General features: G+C 27.8%; 5 protein-coding genes across 8 annotated transcripts; 3 read left to right on the top strand and 2 right to left on the bottom strand.

The window, feature by feature from the left end:
* Window positions 1-138: 138 nt before the first annotated feature.
* On the top strand, window positions 139-2,767 carry LOC124425806 (pleiotropic regulator 1). 2 transcript variants are annotated; one of them, XM_046966718.1, is made up of 10 exons: window positions 139-433; window positions 534-640; window positions 755-879; window positions 995-1,275; window positions 1,395-1,544; window positions 1,616-1,810; window positions 1,879-1,997; window positions 2,081-2,260; window positions 2,364-2,517; window positions 2,609-2,767. In XM_046966718.1, exons 1-10 carry the CDS (start codon window positions 431-433, stop codon window positions 2,666-2,668), a joined length of 1,374 nt encoding a protein of 457 aa, XP_046822674.1. In that variant the 5' UTR covers window positions 139-430; the 3' UTR covers window positions 2,669-2,767. The 2 variants fall into 2 exon arrangements, with proteins under 2 accessions (XP_046822674.1, XP_046822673.1); XM_046966717.1 differs by having other exon boundaries at window positions 2,364-2,767.
* Window positions 2,495-4,002, bottom strand: LOC124425811 (tubulin-folding cofactor B). The gene is made up of 6 exons (XM_046966722.1): window positions 3,749-4,002; window positions 3,511-3,654; window positions 3,340-3,427; window positions 2,968-3,232; window positions 2,760-2,889; window positions 2,495-2,639 (listed from the first exon to the last, which is right to left on the bottom strand). The coding sequence occupies exons 1-5, from the start codon at window positions 3,866-3,868 to the stop codon at window positions 2,772-2,774; spliced, it is 735 nt and encodes a 244-aa protein (XP_046822678.1). The 5' UTR covers window positions 3,869-4,002; the 3' UTR covers window positions 2,495-2,639; window positions 2,760-2,771.
* Window positions 4,003-4,268: 266 nt separating this feature from the next.
* Window positions 4,269-7,096, bottom strand: LOC124425804 (sentrin-specific protease 1-like). The gene is made up of 2 exons (XM_046966715.1): window positions 6,684-7,096; window positions 4,269-6,490 (listed from the first exon to the last, which is right to left on the bottom strand). The coding sequence occupies exon 2, from the start codon at window positions 6,380-6,382 to the stop codon at window positions 4,679-4,681; it is 1,704 nt and encodes a 567-aa protein (XP_046822671.1). The 5' UTR covers window positions 6,383-6,490; window positions 6,684-7,096; the 3' UTR covers window positions 4,269-4,678.
* Window positions 7,097-7,239: 143 nt separating this feature from the next.
* Window positions 7,240-8,437, top strand: LOC124425810 (pleckstrin homology domain-containing family J member 1-like). The gene is made up of 2 exons (XM_046966721.1): window positions 7,240-7,548; window positions 7,819-8,437. The coding sequence occupies exons 1-2, from the start codon at window positions 7,290-7,292 to the stop codon at window positions 8,298-8,300; spliced, it is 741 nt and encodes a 246-aa protein (XP_046822677.1). The 5' UTR covers window positions 7,240-7,289; the 3' UTR covers window positions 8,301-8,437.
* Window positions 8,438-9,227: 790 nt separating this feature from the next.
* LOC124425706 lies at window positions 9,228-12,122 on the top strand. 3 transcript variants are annotated; one of them, XM_046966426.1, is made up of 6 exons: window positions 9,228-9,322; window positions 9,806-10,052; window positions 10,198-10,300; window positions 10,448-10,712; window positions 11,416-11,569; window positions 11,763-12,122. In XM_046966426.1, the coding sequence occupies exons 2-6, from the start codon at window positions 9,806-9,808 to the stop codon at window positions 11,954-11,956; spliced, it is 963 nt and encodes a 320-aa protein (XP_046822382.1). In that variant the 5' UTR covers window positions 9,228-9,322; the 3' UTR covers window positions 11,957-12,122. The 3 variants fall into 3 exon arrangements, with proteins under 3 accessions (XP_046822382.1, XP_046822384.1, XP_046822381.1); XM_046966428.1 differs by having other exon boundaries at window positions 9,284-9,437; window positions 10,448-10,700; XM_046966425.1 differs by having other exon boundaries at window positions 9,284-9,437.
* The last annotated feature ends 4,902 nt before the right edge of the window (window positions 12,123-17,024 follow it).

The following is a 17,024-nucleotide window of genomic DNA, read 5'->3' as shown; positions in this document are numbered from 1 at the left end:
ACTTTGTTATTTTATGTGTTTTTTGCTATTTTCCCAAGAAATTTTTCTTTGATATTTCTTATATTATTTAAAATGATATTATTGAAATTATACCAAATATGTAGTGAAATTAGCCGATATTCTCGAGTCACTGTCCACTTAGTAATTGTTTTTTTTAATTCCGTCATATATAAAAAATCATTATGATTAAATCTTTTATTTAATAGTTCGCTAATATTAATTTATGTTAATTTGCAACTTTAACCTGTAATACATAAAACCTTTTATCTGATGGATAGTAATTCTCTTTGTAAGCTTTCAGCTATTACCGCTGATATCGCCCTTTCTCTTTGCGAATGGTCCCTCATGAGAGGTTATAATTTTTAACCTGAAACTAAAACTAAGCCAAATGATAGGATTATAATTTGCTGTTATTTACTACCGATACAACATGGTAAATAAAATGATTATATATATTATATAAGTATTTATTCATTTATTACATTTGATTTACATATTTATTTACATATTTATTTACATATTTATTTTTTTAGGATGTTCAAAGACATTCTGTGCATACACTTGTATTTCGATCATTAAAAAGAACACATGATATGTTTTTATTGAATCAAGGTACTTTACCACCTGTAGATCAAAACCTGTAAGTTATAATCTGAAATTTTACAATAGAATCTTTTTAAATGTATTTATGTATGTATATATATGTGTGTGTGTGTGTATTATATGTAAAAATATCGTAATATTTTGTTAATAGTCAAAATATGAAAAAATCTGTAAAAGCAAAAGATTGTTATGGTCCTGTGATGGAACGTGTTAAACACAATATGACGACAAAAGTACAAAATGAAAATGACAATCCAGATCCACCGCCACCAGGGGGTATGAAATTTTTATTTTTATTCAATATTTTATCATAATAATAATATTCTAACAATAATTTAATAATAATTAAAATAAGCAACAAAATAATATATAAGCAATTTATAATTTTTAGATGAATCCTTTGGTAGAAGTGCTCCCTCTGCGGTTATAACATATCACTCTACACCAACAAGTAACATTGTAGCAACTACAGCATCCACATTAGGAAGCAATACTGCTAATACTACGGTTGCTGTACCCATTAAAAAAGCTCCTTCTATGGCAAAGCCAAAATGGCATGCACCATGGAAATTGTACAGAGTAATAAGTGGTCATCTTGGTTGGGTACGGTGCTGTGCCATTGAACCTGGAAATGAATGGTTTGCTACTGGATCTGCAGATAGAGTAATTAAAGTATGAGAATATTGCTATTTTATATTTCTTGATATCATTTTCATATGTTGCAGAAATTTATAATAGATTTACTTTGATATTATTTCAAAATGATAATGATTTAAAGATAAATGTTTTAGATATGGGATCTTGCAACAGGTAAATTAAAAGTATCCTTAACTGGTCACATAAACAGTGTCCGTGGCCTGGCAGTCTCGCAAAGACATCCATATTTATTCTCTTGTGGTGAAGATCGTCAAGTTAAATGTTGGGACTTGGAATACAATAAGGTTCAATTATATTCCTATATTATAAATACTTCATTATAGAAATCCTTTACAAAATATTAAATTCTTTGCAGGTTATAAGACATTATCATGGACATTTGTCAGCTGTGTATTCTATGGCTTTGCATCCTAGCATAGATGTATTAGTGACAGCAGGTAGAGATTCCACTGGAAGAGTATGGGATATGCGTACTAAGGCTAATGTTCATACCTTGGTTGGTCATACTAATACTGTTGCCAGTGTAATTTGTCAAACAGCAGAACCTCAAGTAAGTTAATATATAAATGAATTACAGTTATTATAAATGATGTATTAACATTAAATCTGTAATTTCAGGTGATCACAGGGAGTCATGATTGTACAATACGTTTATGGGATTTAGCAGCAGGCAAATCGAGAGCTACTTTGACAAATCACAAAAAGAGTGTGAGAGCAGTTACATTCCATCCATCATTGTTAGTATTATTGTATAATATTATAGGGCTAAAATGTTATATAATTTATGCAAAATTATAATGTAACATTGGTAAATTTTTAGGTATATGTTCGCATCTGCATCACCCGACAATATTAAACAATGGAAATGTCCAGAAGGAAAATTTATCCAAAATTTGTCAGGACACAATGCCATAGTTAATTGTTTAGCTGTTAATGAGGATGGAGTATTAGTTTCTGGAGCAGACAATGGTACTATGCATCTTTGGGACTGGAGAACAGGGTAAATATAAATTTATTTTAAACATCTAAATATAATAAAACATTTTACTTTGTTATGTATAAATTTAATTTAAAACTTTGTTGCATATTATTTAAATTTTTAGATATAATTTTCAACGATTACAAGCTCCAGTTCAACCTGGCTCAATGGATAGCGAAGCTGGTATATTCAGTATCACATTTGACATATCTGGTACTCGTATGATTACAACAGAAGCAGATAAAACAATAAAAGTTTATAAAGAAGATAATACTGCGGTATATACTTTTTGCAAATACATTAAATGCAGTACAATTACAAAGATAATGAAGGCTTCGTATTTATATAAATTGTTTATATTATTTCTAGACTGAAGAATCTCATCCTGTCAACTGGAGACCTGATATAATAAAACGAAGGAAATATTAAATAATAATTATAATAATTTAAGAAGAGTAATTTTTGCAATTACTTTTAATTCAACATTTGTATTTAATTAGAACAAATACAAGACATTTACCTATTTTATATATTAAAGTTCTTCATTCAAATCAAACTCTTCTTCTGGAAAATCTCCAACTTTTACATGTGCTGGTTTCACAAATCCACCATATTTAGGTAAACACTCAAAATATTTCTTTTCATTGACACTATAAATAAATATTCCTTAACATTGATTTTCTTTTTTTATATAGAAACATAATATAATTTATTTTGGCACTACTCACGTTCCATTATTTTTACCAAGTGGCTCATCATATTTTACACCAATCCACCAACCTTCTTTAAATTCTGTTTTGCCAACATACATAATAGTAGCTCTGCGTTTAGGCTGATTTGGAACGCAAACTTCACATCTATCACCTATTTTGCATAATTCTGCTGCAGTTTTTTCTGCTTCTTCTTCCCGTAATTTTTCTTCTGCTCTCCTTTTCATATCCGCTTCATTGTATTTTCCTAACTTATTTTTTTCTAAAAATGCCTTTACTGTATCTATAATATAATAATAATTCTTTTATAAAATATATTGTCTTATAAAAAATACTGATACTTATCATCATTATTTAATCTTGTTCTCTGTAACTCTTATAAATCTATACCTGATCTTTTAGCATAATCTTCCTCAGATATTTCAAATTTTTCAATATTACTCAAATCCTCTTCTGTGCGTGAGAAATTATCTATAACCTACAATTTTATTAAAATGCTTGTATAATCTTATTATTAAAATCAAGACGAATGTTACTTTTTTTCTTGCAAATATATTATACATGTATTCTCATGCCATCATCAATTGGATATGATCCTAAGAGACGTTGTCCATCATCTAATTTGCAAACCAAACTATCATTTTTATCATATACGTCTATCGTCATTGTTATTGGATTTCCTCCTGTGAGTAATTCCAATTTTCCCTATTATTGCAAAAAATCAATTATTATCCATATATTAAATATAATTATATACAAAAATATAAAAGATAATTCTTATTCATTCAAATATATGTACCTTAAATTCATCGATTGTAATTCCCTTTTGAAATCTTCTTTCTATGCAAGAATTTTGATGACCAGAGTTTGTAATACTCAAATTTATAAAGTCAGATGTAATAATCTTATAATCACTCATTTTAATTTCAAATAGAATGAAATTATTATCAAGTTTTGTTGCCGGCAACTTTTGACGTATCTTCTACGATTTGGAGGTTAAGTGTCAGCAGTAACTATCAGAGTAACCATTGCGAAATTCAATACTTTCTATTTACATCTATATAAATATATTTATATATATGACGTAACATTGATAAATTAATAATAATGACAAAAAATCAATTAATAAATAATTTTAACGTGTAAAACAAAATAAATACATCGTTTAGATATAAATAAATTGTATTTATGCATACACCCACACCTACACCCGCACACATACACAAATTCCAAATAATTTACAATGTATGAGGTATTCAATTTTATTTTAAAATATTATTAAAATATTCATAAAAGGAATTTTTTTTATAAATAAGTCATTTTCAGTTTGTTCATGGTTTATTAAATAACTAAATGTGTTATTTGTTATATAAGTAATATTACTATTTATGTGTACGGTTAATTAACGAAAAATAATTTCTACAAAACACTCTTAAGCTGACTTATCTATCAGAGTAACTCCATTTTTATGATTCAATTATATTTGCTTTCTCACATGTTATATATGTTCTCATTAAATGAATAAAGATAATAGAGAGGACTTCATTAGTATTAAATAATGTACATACTATCACATTTCAGTAATGATTATTTTAACTCCAAATTTATAATTCATGTACATTTGTTGAAATAATGAAAACATTTTATAATACGATCATGATATTTTCATATGAATCAAATTATTGTGCTTCTATTTAATTTATAACAATTACTTGTTTTTTTTTTATTTTTACAGAAGTTTATTTTTTAATATTTCATAAGCCATTTTATTCCTAAAATATGGCATGTCCTCCTGAGAAAATGTTATTTTTCTATTTGCACATATATATTCTGCAAACATACAGGAAAATACGCCACAATCACTCCCATTCATTTGTTGTGGAATGTTCTTTACAGATACTAATTTCCAATCATTTGTATCAAATGTTTTTTTCTTTTTATCCATACTTTCTTCTTCAAGATATCGTCTTAATGCTGACAAACACTTGGGATTACTGCTGCCCATACTATCATAATAACATATAGACTTATTTCTAAAATCAATTATTGACATACACCAGTGAATACCTAAGTGTATAGGAACAACTATAATATCTTGAACAAATATATCAATCTTCCTTGTCCATCGTTTTAAAGATGAATGTCCACCAGAAAGCAATTTTGGATAAAAAAATGTATTCATTGCATGAACATTGGGAAACTTATCATTTGTTCCTCTACTTATTAACAAATTCATGTAAAAGTTGATGACTTCGTCATTTAACCAATTTAGATCTGCCAAAGTATTAATATCTTTTCTTGTTATCCTCAATCCATAAGCTTCTACTAGAACTTCATCAGGAGGTTTAGTTATAAAAGCATTTTTAACTTCCTTTAACATTTCTTCTGTAAGAGAAGGTAATGGTGGATATTCTTCATCTTCTGTTTCATCTAATACCACTTCACATAATCTTGTAGAACGTGCTAACCTTTCGTCCAAAGCTGCTTCTCGTGCTAATTGATTTTGTTTTGATAAAACAAGCATCATCTTTTTAAGCTCTTCAGCTTCTTTATTATGTTGTTCAATACGTTCATTATAGCGTTTTGCTACTTGTGGAACAAAATCTCCTCTCGTTACAACTTTTGCTGCTAGTTTATCACGTAATGTATTAGTTTCTATAGTTTCAATATAATTATCTTGTATAGGTTTCACGATTGGATGTTTAATATATTTGTTAAATCGTATTTCATTGGGTGGTAACTGAAAAGGGTCTTCCTTTTTATTTTCTTTTACTATAGGAATTATTCTCTCCTTTTCTTTCTTTACTGTATTTAATAAAGACCATCTTGAATAGCAAGCAATTTGTGAAATGTTAGACTTAGCTTGTGGTTTACACAGAGGTGACTTATTAACTTTATCTATTTCAATAACTTTCATACATTTTTGTATGGGTTGACGCTCATCAGACTTGTTAAGTTTCTTACGTGGAAGAAAATTTTGCAACAATTCTCCATATTGATTTTTCTGCTTTAATTGATGAGTATTTAGAAGCGTAGGACAATTGCCCATGTTTACTTTTACTAATTTGTTTTCTTTATTCGAAAAATATCCCATGTTTAATTTATTACAATTTGTTGTAGAAAAAGGAGATTTAGAAATGGAAGTTGAAGGTAAATTTTCAAAAGATGAATAACACTTCTTATTATGAGCACCATTTAGTCTATTAGATGAATTTTTAGAAGAATATTTGCTTTCAGTATCAAGTTCAACATCATCATTATCACTATCATCAATTTCAAAGTATTCTTCTTCAGTATGAGTCGTATTATGATTGCAACATTGTTTCTTCGGTGTTACAAATTCCTTTTCAAAGCCATAAGAACCGGCTCTACGCTTCCTAGATCCTTCGTCCGCCCATCCAAATAATTTTTTTAAAAACTCAAACATCATCATGATTACAGTAAATAATCCAAAATAACATGTACAAATTTTGTACAATTTCTTTCACTATGTCCATCAAGTATGTTTTATTTTGCTTCTTTTTAAACTTTGTAGTTATATCTAAAGAGAAAATTAACATAAATATCTATACATTAATGAAATATATCTATGTTTAAGAAAGAAAAGGGGGAAAAGAGAGAGAAAGAGAGAGAGAGAGAGAGAGAGAGAAAATAAATTAAAATAAATCTTTGTATACACGTTGTAAGCTTTATAACTATGAAAACAGAAAAATAAATAAAATTATAATACTTACATCGATCTTATATTACACCTGTACTGCATATATATAATTTAAGGTATTGTTTGTGTTAAATTTTGATATCTCCATAATGTATATATATTTCCTGTTCATAAACGAATTAAGGATCTTCTCAATAAGGTTTATAGTTAAAACTTGGAAGATCGTTTTTAATAATAACCTTTTACTATGGAATACACGAGGAAGATGTAAAAGCACAGGTCCTGTACACATTCAATTTCATACGTATAATATTTTGAACATAAACTGTGATTCCACATGTACGTCATCGATTATTTCAAGCTATTCAAAAGATTGACAATTCTAAAAATATCGGTATAAAATGAAGCTTATTGTGCGCCATCTCGTGAAATTAAATATTCTTATTAATCATTTTTACATTAAAATTACGAAAAAATATTCAGTAATTCTAATTGTATATTCTTTTTCAATAAAAATTATACATAGTAAAGCTTAGTTCTATTTTCTTTATATAGATGGCACTCGAAAGTTTAATTATTCTCTCCATTGTTTTTCCTATCTTATTATATTAGTAAGACTATGATAGTATAACTGTCTTTGGCAGCACTGTTCAGCGTTGTTGATTCGAATGTATATCGAATGGTTATGCGCATTACAGATACTACTTTGTTGTTTGAGTCATACTGTTATGACAGTTTATCGAATATAGAGTATTTATATATATGTATATATATATGTAGTATATTTAAATTTGCGAAGTTATTGACAGAAGAAAAGTTTGAAAAGAAAAGAAGAAATATTATCCAAATGAAATTTAACGAAAAAGAACTTGCAGAATTAAGTAGTGGTGCCGCCGATTTTGAAGGGCGTCTAAATCATAAACGGGCACACAAGTCAGGTTAATTGAATTTAATGAAGATTCATATATTTCATTTAGAGTGTCACTTTTTTTAGTTTATTAGATATTATTGATCGATTCTTAAAATAAATTGCATGGGTATAATCGTTTACGAAGTTTTAGATTTTCTACGATAAAGTTATGTTGATAGTGTGTGGGTAAAATTAAATTGAATATCTTTTTACAATAAAAATATAATAATTTTATTACGTTCTTGATATTCTTATGTAATCATTTGATACACTTAACCATTATTGTATTGTTTTTCAGGATCCAAAGAGAGATGGTTCAAATTAAAGTACAATCTATTATTTTATTTTAATATTAACGAAATAGGCCAAATTGACACTAGACAACCAGCTGGTGTAATAGTTTTGGAAAATTATAATATTAATCTTGACATGTTTGAAGGAGCATTTGCATTTAGTATATCTTTTCGAGATGAACATGACAAAAGACATATTCTGAGTGGTCGTTCAGAAGATCAAGTAGAACAATGGGTTGCAGCACTTAAACAAGCTAGTTATGAATATTGGAGATCCCAATTAATTGTACTTCAAGAAACATTATGTAGAAAAACGGGGAAAGATCCATTATTGATGCAGCTTAGAAATCAGGGTATCATTAGAGATGAAGCTTGGGAACCTGCATCAAGTTTTCGATCACATGTACAATCTTTTACAACATCAGTTGTATATACATTGGCTAGACTAAATCCAGTACAAAAAGAAATGAATTTAATTGAATTTTAATCATGTATATATAATAATTATCTTTTAGGATGAACTTTGATAAGTAAATTAATCGGTAGAATTGTTTATAATAGGTCTCAGATAGTTAATTATATTTTAAAGTCATCAGAATATATTAATTTATTTATTCCTTTCTATGTACATCATCTGTAAGTTTATTAAGTTGAACTGATCTTCTTAGGTAATCCATTATAAGGAAAAATATGTAGTTGTAAATATTTTTTTTTATAAGATTTGTACAACGAAATGGAAAAAAGAAACTTATAACTGCCTAACATTATTGTAAAAAGATTAAGAACTTTTAATTATGATAATTGCAAAGGGATCTAAAAAGAGCGTTCAATATTTTTGAAGATTATATTGAAAAATATACATTTATGCAATATAATTTCTAGTTACTTTGATACGTATATATAATTCTTAAGTAATTTATGTGACACTATAAATAAATACAAAAAAAAATAAAAATATAGATCGAATTTAAATTTTGTAAATGAAAGTAATTATTCTTCTATGTCTATTTATACATATGAGTATTAATCTAGAAAATATTGTAATTTTAACGAAAATAATTTTGTAAATAAATAATGTTGAAGAAAAAGAGATTGTGAGTATTTAATCGACTCTACAGAAACTAATCCTTTAATACAATAAAAATATTTTAAATATTAGGGTATATCTACAAGATGTCATAAATATTACTTTTCTGTTGTTTAAATTAGAAATGACAAAGTATACATATTTTTTTATTTTTTTTTATTTTCCCAAGTTAATAAATTTTTGGAAAAATTACAAAATTCGAAAGAGTTATAATTGTTATCTTAAAATGAATTGTCACCCTCTCATCTGTACATACGTACGTGTGTGTACTAGTAAGTACACGTATACGTATAACAAAAACGTATGTAGTGAATCACATCATGAAATTTTCGCCCCGTTCAATATAACGACGCTTGCGCCCTTATCTCGTAGAATTCAGTGCTCGTTGTAATGCTACGGAGACGGAGGGTTGCTACTCCAGGGTAAGATACCATTTTCATTGCGTCATTGCGTGTATTTACTCTCTTTTTTGCTATATACTTGAAATATTAACAAAAACGAAATTTTGATCTTAATGGACTCATTTGCCATTAAATTGTAAGTCATAAATTATTTGTCAATAATTCTGAGAAATATAAAATAAAGCACAAATTAGTATCTCCTTCTAGAATACGAAAGTATTAAGAATGAATCGTTGATTAAAAACATTGTTTGATTTATTGTGTATTTGTTATTATGTGTGAATTTATAAACATTTAAAATAAGTAATTTGTAAAAGTGATGATATATTTATACAATATATTCAAATTCAATATACATATATGTATATATGTGTACATAAATTTTATATATATATATATATATATATATATATATATATATATATAATTCGATAATATTTTATTTATTTATGTTATATATTAATTATATTTACACAAAGAAAAAAATTTTTTTCTTTTGAATAGATGAGAAATTCGGAAATAGGAGCGATCATCATGAAGAATTCTAGTTGTGCATCTTGCCCACTTGGTCCACCCCCAGACATATTACACATACCGCCACCACCTTTTCCAGAATTTCTCCAACAAAGTTCGGACTTTTATCCAAATTTAGGCGCTCTGCCTTTCCCGCCAAACCTGAACGACAGTCCTTGCAAGCACTTATGCGATCGACATTTTGAAGGGGTGCAATATATTGAAATGCCAAAACAAGGTAAATCAATATGTCAATTATCTGATTTTATTTCTTTTTTATTTTTTTTCTATTCTTTACTTTTTTTGAATCAAATTCCCATTCTTTTTAATAAGTATACAATTGATCGTTTTATTAATTCATTTTCTTTTTTTTTTCTTTTTAGGCACTGTTTTTGACGACACATGGTTATTAGTGCTAATATCATCTTGCATCGGTGTCATTCTGATTGGCATAATATTGGCTACGTTACTCTTAAAATGTAAATTGTAAGTATTCGTAATATTCCTTGTATATCGACACAAAGTATAAATCATCAAGAATGGTATGAGGAAACGTAGTTATTTAAAAAATTAGTATCAAGTTTTTAAAGAGAATTATCAATGTCGATGTGTTTCTATATTTATGTTTGACAGAAGCAGAAGTGGTAAAAATGGAGTAATATCTATACCAAATGCAACAACCGGGATGCAAACGAAAAATGGAAGAATTCAGAATGAAGCTGTTTTGTATCCTTGCGCTGCTGATACAATGCAAGATAGCCGTGTAATGTGGGCAACCCTTACACCACGTGGTACCACTAGACATTATTTAGAAGAACACACTTATGAAACTATCGGCGGTGGACAATTTCACAAGCGCGCTTGTTCGACAACACCAACCGAACATGTAAAACTGAAGGCAATTTAACAATCTTACGTTTGTATACGATGCTGCTTTTGAATGCAAATGAAAAAAAAAAGAAAAAGAGGACAAAAAAATAGTATAGGACCGTGTGATGATCTATGACGGAATAAAAATCGCAGTATGATAATATACGTATATATATATGTTTTTTGAAAGTACAATTTATTTTTTATGCACATAATATTGATAGAAAGATAAAAAAAAAGTTTCAATATATTTTACAAAATTTGTCCACTGTGATATTTATTTTTACGTCATTTTATAGATCGAACCTGTCTTACATATATGAATACAGTGGTGGTCAAATGCTATGACGCTACGAAAAGACAATTATTGACAATTATTTAAAAAACAAAAAACTTACGAAAGATAAATTTGACTTTGCATATCTGCTAATTATTTTGTCATCTCTTTTATTTCTTTTCGTTTATTAATAAAATTATTGTATAGTAATAGTTTTTTTTTTTACATATACCTCGAAGCACCTGTCCTACGTTTTAATGATGAACAAATTTTTTGACCGCCATTGTCTATATTAGATCATATAAGAAGCATGATTTGTAGACACATGGTAGGTAATTAGTTAAATTAATTAAGAAAATAAAATAGCAGGCTAGATTTTCTATCTGAAAAAAGCTATATTAAAAGGTTGACCTATTTAATATTTAATTAATAAACGTCGAAATATATATTTTAGACGTATGCCGATCCTCCGGTTACAACTCCAGTACATGTCCGTCCAAAGGACGATAAAGCTTTTGATAATACTGCTTTTGTGGATTACGAAGAGCCCTTATCAGTAAAAACGGAGTATTATCAATTGAACGATGTTTTGGAACCAAGTGATGCAGGTAATATATATATAAAATAAATAAATAAATAAAATTTAACTTATTAATATAATACAAATTTTTTATATATAATATTAATTATATAAATACAACATTACTATAATATACAATTTTTTATATAATATATTTATATAAAAAATATATAATACAATTGTTTATATAATATTTCTAGAAATAATTATTTTAAATTTAGGTATTCTTACGATACAAAGGGGTACATTACGCCCTCATGTAAGTTCTCCTACGAGAATAGAACATCCGAATTTACCGCCACTTAATCTTCTTCCTCATAAGCGTAGCTCTAAAAAGGGCACTATTGGACAACATGCTTCGGATACATTACTAAGAAGCAGTATTACATCTTCCACTTATATACCTACAATATAATATATTAGTTACCACCCTTTCTACCCTTGCCATTGAAAATACAATATAATAATCTAAACGCACCTTTTATATTCGCAGTTATCGTCAAATCTAGTTACTATAAGTACACCATATCTATGTAAGTTAAATAAAAACGTCCTTAGCAAATATAATATTATTAAATCAATTGTTATTATTATAATTATTTGTATTTTTTATGCCATTTACATATAATAAGTCTATATAGATGTAATTATTAAGGCTGTTTATCACTCCAGGTTTTATACTAACTTAAGGCTTCAATTAGTATAGACGTAATTTTTGAATGATTTTGATGAATAAGCTCTCATTTTAAGGCTGTTCACTAACCCTGATTTTATAATGGTTTACACCATCAATGAGAACAGACGCAATTCTTGAGCGATTTTAATGAACAAGATATCATTTTAAAGAGGAAGATTTAATATAGAATATATCTTTTTTGAATTTTTGAAAAACTTTATTTTTCTTAAAAAAAGTCGTGTTACCATTTTTTAACACGACTATTATTTTTTCGAGAATAATTTATGCACTTCAAAAAGTTAGTTTAAGTTTTTTAAAAAATTCGGAAAAGATATATCCTAAAAAAAATCTTCGTCTTTAAAGTGAGACATTGTTTATTAAAATCGGTCAAGAATTACGTTAGTTCTTATTGTTGGCGTAAATACTGTTTACGATATTTTTCGCGTAGAAAAAGTTTTATGTTGTGGCGCCCCTCGAAATTTACGGCGAAAGAGAAAAAGCTCGTACCCCCACTACTGATTTTCATATACACGCTTGAATGGTGTATGTATGCTGTAAAGTAGCGATAGCCTGCTTGTTTAGTGCATAAATAGTTGATATTAAGATTTTCTGAAAATTTACAAATGCAAAGAAATGCGTTTTACAATGCTCGCACTAAGAAACTATGCTAACTCACTCGGTCACTCTTCGGACAGATGATTCTATGATAAAAATAAGGAAATTTGTGTCCAATGTTACGAAAATTATTATGCGTGAAAAACTACGTATGATTTATATAATATAAATACATACGGTCTTTTGATTAACTTTGACGATGACAAAGTTAGTTTACTTTTGTACTCCGACGCGTGAAGATTGAAACTCTCACTTCCTAAATGTGTAAATTTATAAATTAATATTTTCTATAATTTTATAATTATTGAAACAATATATGCTATATATGTGGAGTACAATAAACTAATATTTAAACAATCGTACATTCATTTAAACATTACAAAGGCCGTAGCGCGCGAGATATTTAAAATAATTTTAATTAAAAGTTCTATTTAAAAATTTTAATTCCGGGGTAATTGGCCTTGTGTATTACAAACATAAACGCGCTTTTTTTGACTTTGACGATGATCGAGTTAGTTTTCTTTTGTACTCTGACGCGTAAACATAGAAACTTTCTCTTTCTAAATGTGAAAACATATAAATTAATACTTTCGATAATCTTTCGATAATTAATTTCTGTTGTACATGGAATACAATAAACTAATATTTAAACAATAGTACATTTGTTTAAACATTAAAAAGACTGAAACGCGCGGAAAACTTAAAATAATTTTATTATAAAATTCCAATACATTAAAATCTTAAATTCGTATATCACATATTTCTTGAATAATTTATACAATATATTTTTTTTAGTCTTAAATTTTGAATTGGCGCTCGTTGGTTACGTGCGACGTCAACAAAATCAAATCTCTGAACGATTTCGATTGTTACTGGATTGTTCTTTCTTTGTTTTTTGAGGTGAAATTATCGAAGATTTTTGAGAATATCTTTCCTACTAGTAACAATGAAGTAAGTATATTTCTATATTATACATTTCTTGAATAATCTATAGATTTTTTTATTACAACAGTGATACTAATAATTTTGTTCGTATTTTTCTGTTTCAGAACTTCATAGCAATCGCGCGCATAACAATAAAGTAATGAAGTGTTTGTATCTATAATGAGTAATTAGTGTATTTAGTTTATATGCTAAAATTAAAATATCGCGAAGTAGAAACAGTGTTTGTTTATTCGCTTTTCGCGATTTAAGCAAGTGTTTTTGCATTAACTGCATGCAATGCAGTCATTAGAGTCAGTGTTTGTTCGCAAATTATTTTACATTTTTAACAGTCGCACAGATTGTATTTATAAAAGACAGTGGAGTTTCGCGAAGTAAATTCAGTGACCGTCCGTTAATAAATAACTACGGCGAATTACAGTTAGTGGATCAATGAAAAGGATCTCGACCAACTTCAATGTCGACCTATACCTCATTTTTAACTACCTACTACTTAAATCGCGAATGAGTATTTTGAAGATATCGCAAAATTTCTTAAATAGTAAGTGAATTTTTAAGTTCCTCCGATCATTCAATCATGTTGAGGTCCGAATCAGTACTGATTATTGATTGTAATAAATTAGTAGAAGAGCATTGAGTGATGGGTAAATTTCTTTAGAAATTTATTCGTGAATGGTTTCTTATTTTTTGATTTTTTTATTAAATGAAGGTAAGATCTTCTTGTTCAAACGCATTTATAATTATTTCAAATTTTGAATATTTTAATACATTTTTAAATATTTTTTCTCGCGTGGAAATATTAGGTGTAAGGGAAAATTCTGTCGTTTTTTTCTAAAGAAAAAATAAAATTTTTTTTTTCACTTTTTGTTTAAAATTGAATCCAAAATATAATGTCCTTTGTTAGTTACAACTGTCTACCAGCGTTTTGGCAGCTTATCTAACCCCCTGGATAAGAAATCCTATGTTTTGGAGGCAAAGTATTCTTCCACTGCCATTTGGACACCCTCATAATTTATATATTCATTTCCATCAAGAAAGTTTTGCAGCGACCTGAACAGATGATAGTCCAATGATGCAATATCAGGAGAATATGCTGGCTGAGGTAAAGTTTCCCAACCCAACTCTGCAATTTTTTGTGCGGTTTTTCTTGCCATGTGTGTTCTAGCGTTGTCGTGGTAGAGAGAGAAGAGAGAGTTTGGACACGAAACCAAGCCTTTTAATGTGATCCAAAGCAGTTGTCTGATGAATTCCAAGCTTGAAGCCCACTTCTGTGTAAGTTAATGTGGAATTTGTCCTGATCATACTGTGTAGCACTTCGTCATTGACATCTAATGGCCTTCCTGATCTGGTTTCATCTTTCAAAGAATCAACCGAATGAAATTTCGCAAACCATCTTTGACATGTTCGAGCTGTTACTGCGTCCTCTCCAAACACGTCATATAAGTTTTTTTTGCCTCCATCGCGTTATTCCCTTTTTGGAATTCATACAATATATAATGTCTTAAATGCATTTTTTCTTCACTCATGTTGACAGTTTTACAAGTTTTAAAAAATTGACTAAAATACGAAAAAATGTATATAAATCATATACTAATCTAACTGTTTAAACCGGTTTCAGTCGGATTAGAATTCTTGCTAAGGATCGACAACGCATAAAAGTGCATGTGTTTAAAAACGACAGAACTTTCCTTTATATCTAATAGTAAAGAATCGATATTCATGAGTTCTAATAGAGAATGAACAAGATGACAGTCTCTGGATTACAAACGAAAATATGTATGATTTTTTTATAATAATTAAAATACTCGCTTATAAGAAGAAACGTCCATTTGTTTTATATTTTTAAATAACTATTATTTAAATATTTAATCAATTTGAATGGATAAAAGAGAAGTCTCAATAGAGTTATTGCTTTTGAAAGAGAAAAGTCGAGTAAAGTATTCGCTAAAAAACAAAGAGACTTGTCGAGTCAGTCCGTAAGCGTAGATGATAAGTTAATGAATTTTTAACTCAGGATTTTCAGCTATTAATATACTAATTTTAATTTCTCCTACGTTGCGAAAAGGTATTTCTCGGAAAGGTAGTGATCAGTTTTTATTCAAAAAGATAACGTTTATAATTTTCAGATAAGTTAGGATTATGTTAGGGTTTTTTTCATACCTTAGAATTTGGAATCAAATTTTGTAGTGACAGTTTTTTTAGTGATAATCGATTAGATTAGGGTTGGAAGAAACGAAGATATATACCGAAGAGACTCCCACGAACTGTAGCTCAAAAGGGCAATTATAAGCTATTGAGTTATTTTTGAAAATTCACCATAAACTTTTCAGAATGATATTATTCTGATATTACCATATTGTCACTCAAAATGTTCTTGGGGAATGATAATGGGTGTATGGATGTAGATTTGAAAAATTAAGACGACGTAACATTCCATCTCCAATCCCATATTGCCACGCGTATATAAATAGGATTATTTCATATTTTATGCATTTTTACCATTAAAATCAATACAGAAATTTTGTACTTCTCTCTTTCCTAAAGTTCAATTAAATTCATAATTTTATTTCAATAAAATCAATTTAAAGTCAAGTCATAAATTTTGCACATTTTCTCTTTTCGAAAGTTCAATTAAATTCATAATTTTACTTAAATAAAATCAAATTCTATATTAAAGTATATAAAAGTTGCTACGAAAAATATAAGATATGGCAATTGTAGGGATCACTAAAAATGCACTGAATGAAGATACACATGGAACTGAAACAAGCTTACTGGAATGTGTGTCAAATTTTGCCATCCGTTATTAAAATAATATTTCTTTCAGAGAAAATAATATTTCTTTAAATTAATATCAACAATTTTTCATTTTCTTTTAATTTTCTAAAATTAAATTAAATTAAATTCAGAATTTTATCTTTCATATAAGTAATATATAGACATATTACTTATATATATTTATATATATTCTTTTTTTCTTTCCTTATTTCTTTTCAGCTAGTTCCACGTAATGAGATCACCAATTCGGGAAAAATTAATAAATAAAATTATTTTACTAACATTTAAACAATGCACGAAGTAAATGATCTATAATGAATTAATATTTAAACAACAGAACATTCTTAGCAACATTACGAAGATTATAAGACACGATCAATATAAAATAAATTTAATTTTACTTTCGACACATATAAATTAACATTTTACAAACATTCAAACAATGTACAAGGTATATGTATTATAATTAGTT

This window comes from Vespa crabro, chromosome 7 (assembly GCF_910589235.1).
Source record: "Vespa crabro chromosome 7, iyVesCrab1.2, whole genome shotgun sequence".
Lineage (NCBI taxonomy): Eukaryota > Metazoa > Arthropoda > Insecta > Hymenoptera > Vespidae > Vespa > Vespa crabro.
The sequence above is the reverse complement of the archived record's forward strand: the minus strand, read 5'-3'. Positions and strand labels throughout refer to the sequence as shown.

Excerpts from the sequence above, each read along its gene's own strand:
- LOC124425804 (XM_046966715.1), bottom strand. The coding sequence starts at position 6,382 with ATGATGATGTTTGAGTTTTTAAAAAAATTATTTGGATGGGCGGACGAA.
- LOC124425806 (XM_046966717.1), top strand. Across the intron at positions 1,276-1,394 it reads CTGCAGATAGAGTAATTAAA|ATATGGGATCTTGCAACAGG; the intron begins GTATGAGAATAT and ends TAAATGTTTTAG. Across the intron at positions 1,998-2,080 it reads GTTACATTCCATCCATCATT|GTATATGTTCGCATCTGCAT; the intron begins GTTAGTATTATT and ends GTAAATTTTTAG.
- LOC124425810 (XM_046966721.1), top strand. The coding sequence starts at position 7,290 with ATGGTTATGCGCATTACAGATACTACTTTGTTGTTTGAGTCATACTGT. Across the intron at positions 7,549-7,818 it reads TAAACGGGCACACAAGTCAG|GATCCAAAGAGAGATGGTTC; the intron begins GTTAATTGAATT and ends ATTGTTTTTCAG.
- LOC124425811 (XM_046966722.1), bottom strand. The coding sequence starts at position 3,868 with ATGAGTGATTATAAGATTATTACATCTGACTTTATAAATTTGAGTATT. Across the intron at positions 3,655-3,748 it reads TTACAATCGATGAATTTAAG|GGAAAATTGGAATTACTCAC; the intron begins GTACATATATTT and ends TTGCAATAATAG. Across the intron at positions 2,890-2,967 it reads CTTGGTAAAAATAATGGAAC|TGTCAATGAAAAGAAATATT; the intron begins GTGAGTAGTGCC and ends ATTTATTTATAG.
- LOC124425706 (XM_046966426.1), top strand. The coding sequence starts at position 9,806 with ATGAGAAATTCGGAAATAGGAGCGATCATCATGAAGAATTCTAGTTGT. Across the intron at positions 10,053-10,197 it reads TATTGAAATGCCAAAACAAG|GCACTGTTTTTGACGACACA; the intron begins GTAAATCAATAT and ends TTTTCTTTTTAG. Across the intron at positions 10,301-10,447 it reads TTACTCTTAAAATGTAAATT|AAGCAGAAGTGGTAAAAATG; the intron begins GTAAGTATTCGT and ends TATGTTTGACAG.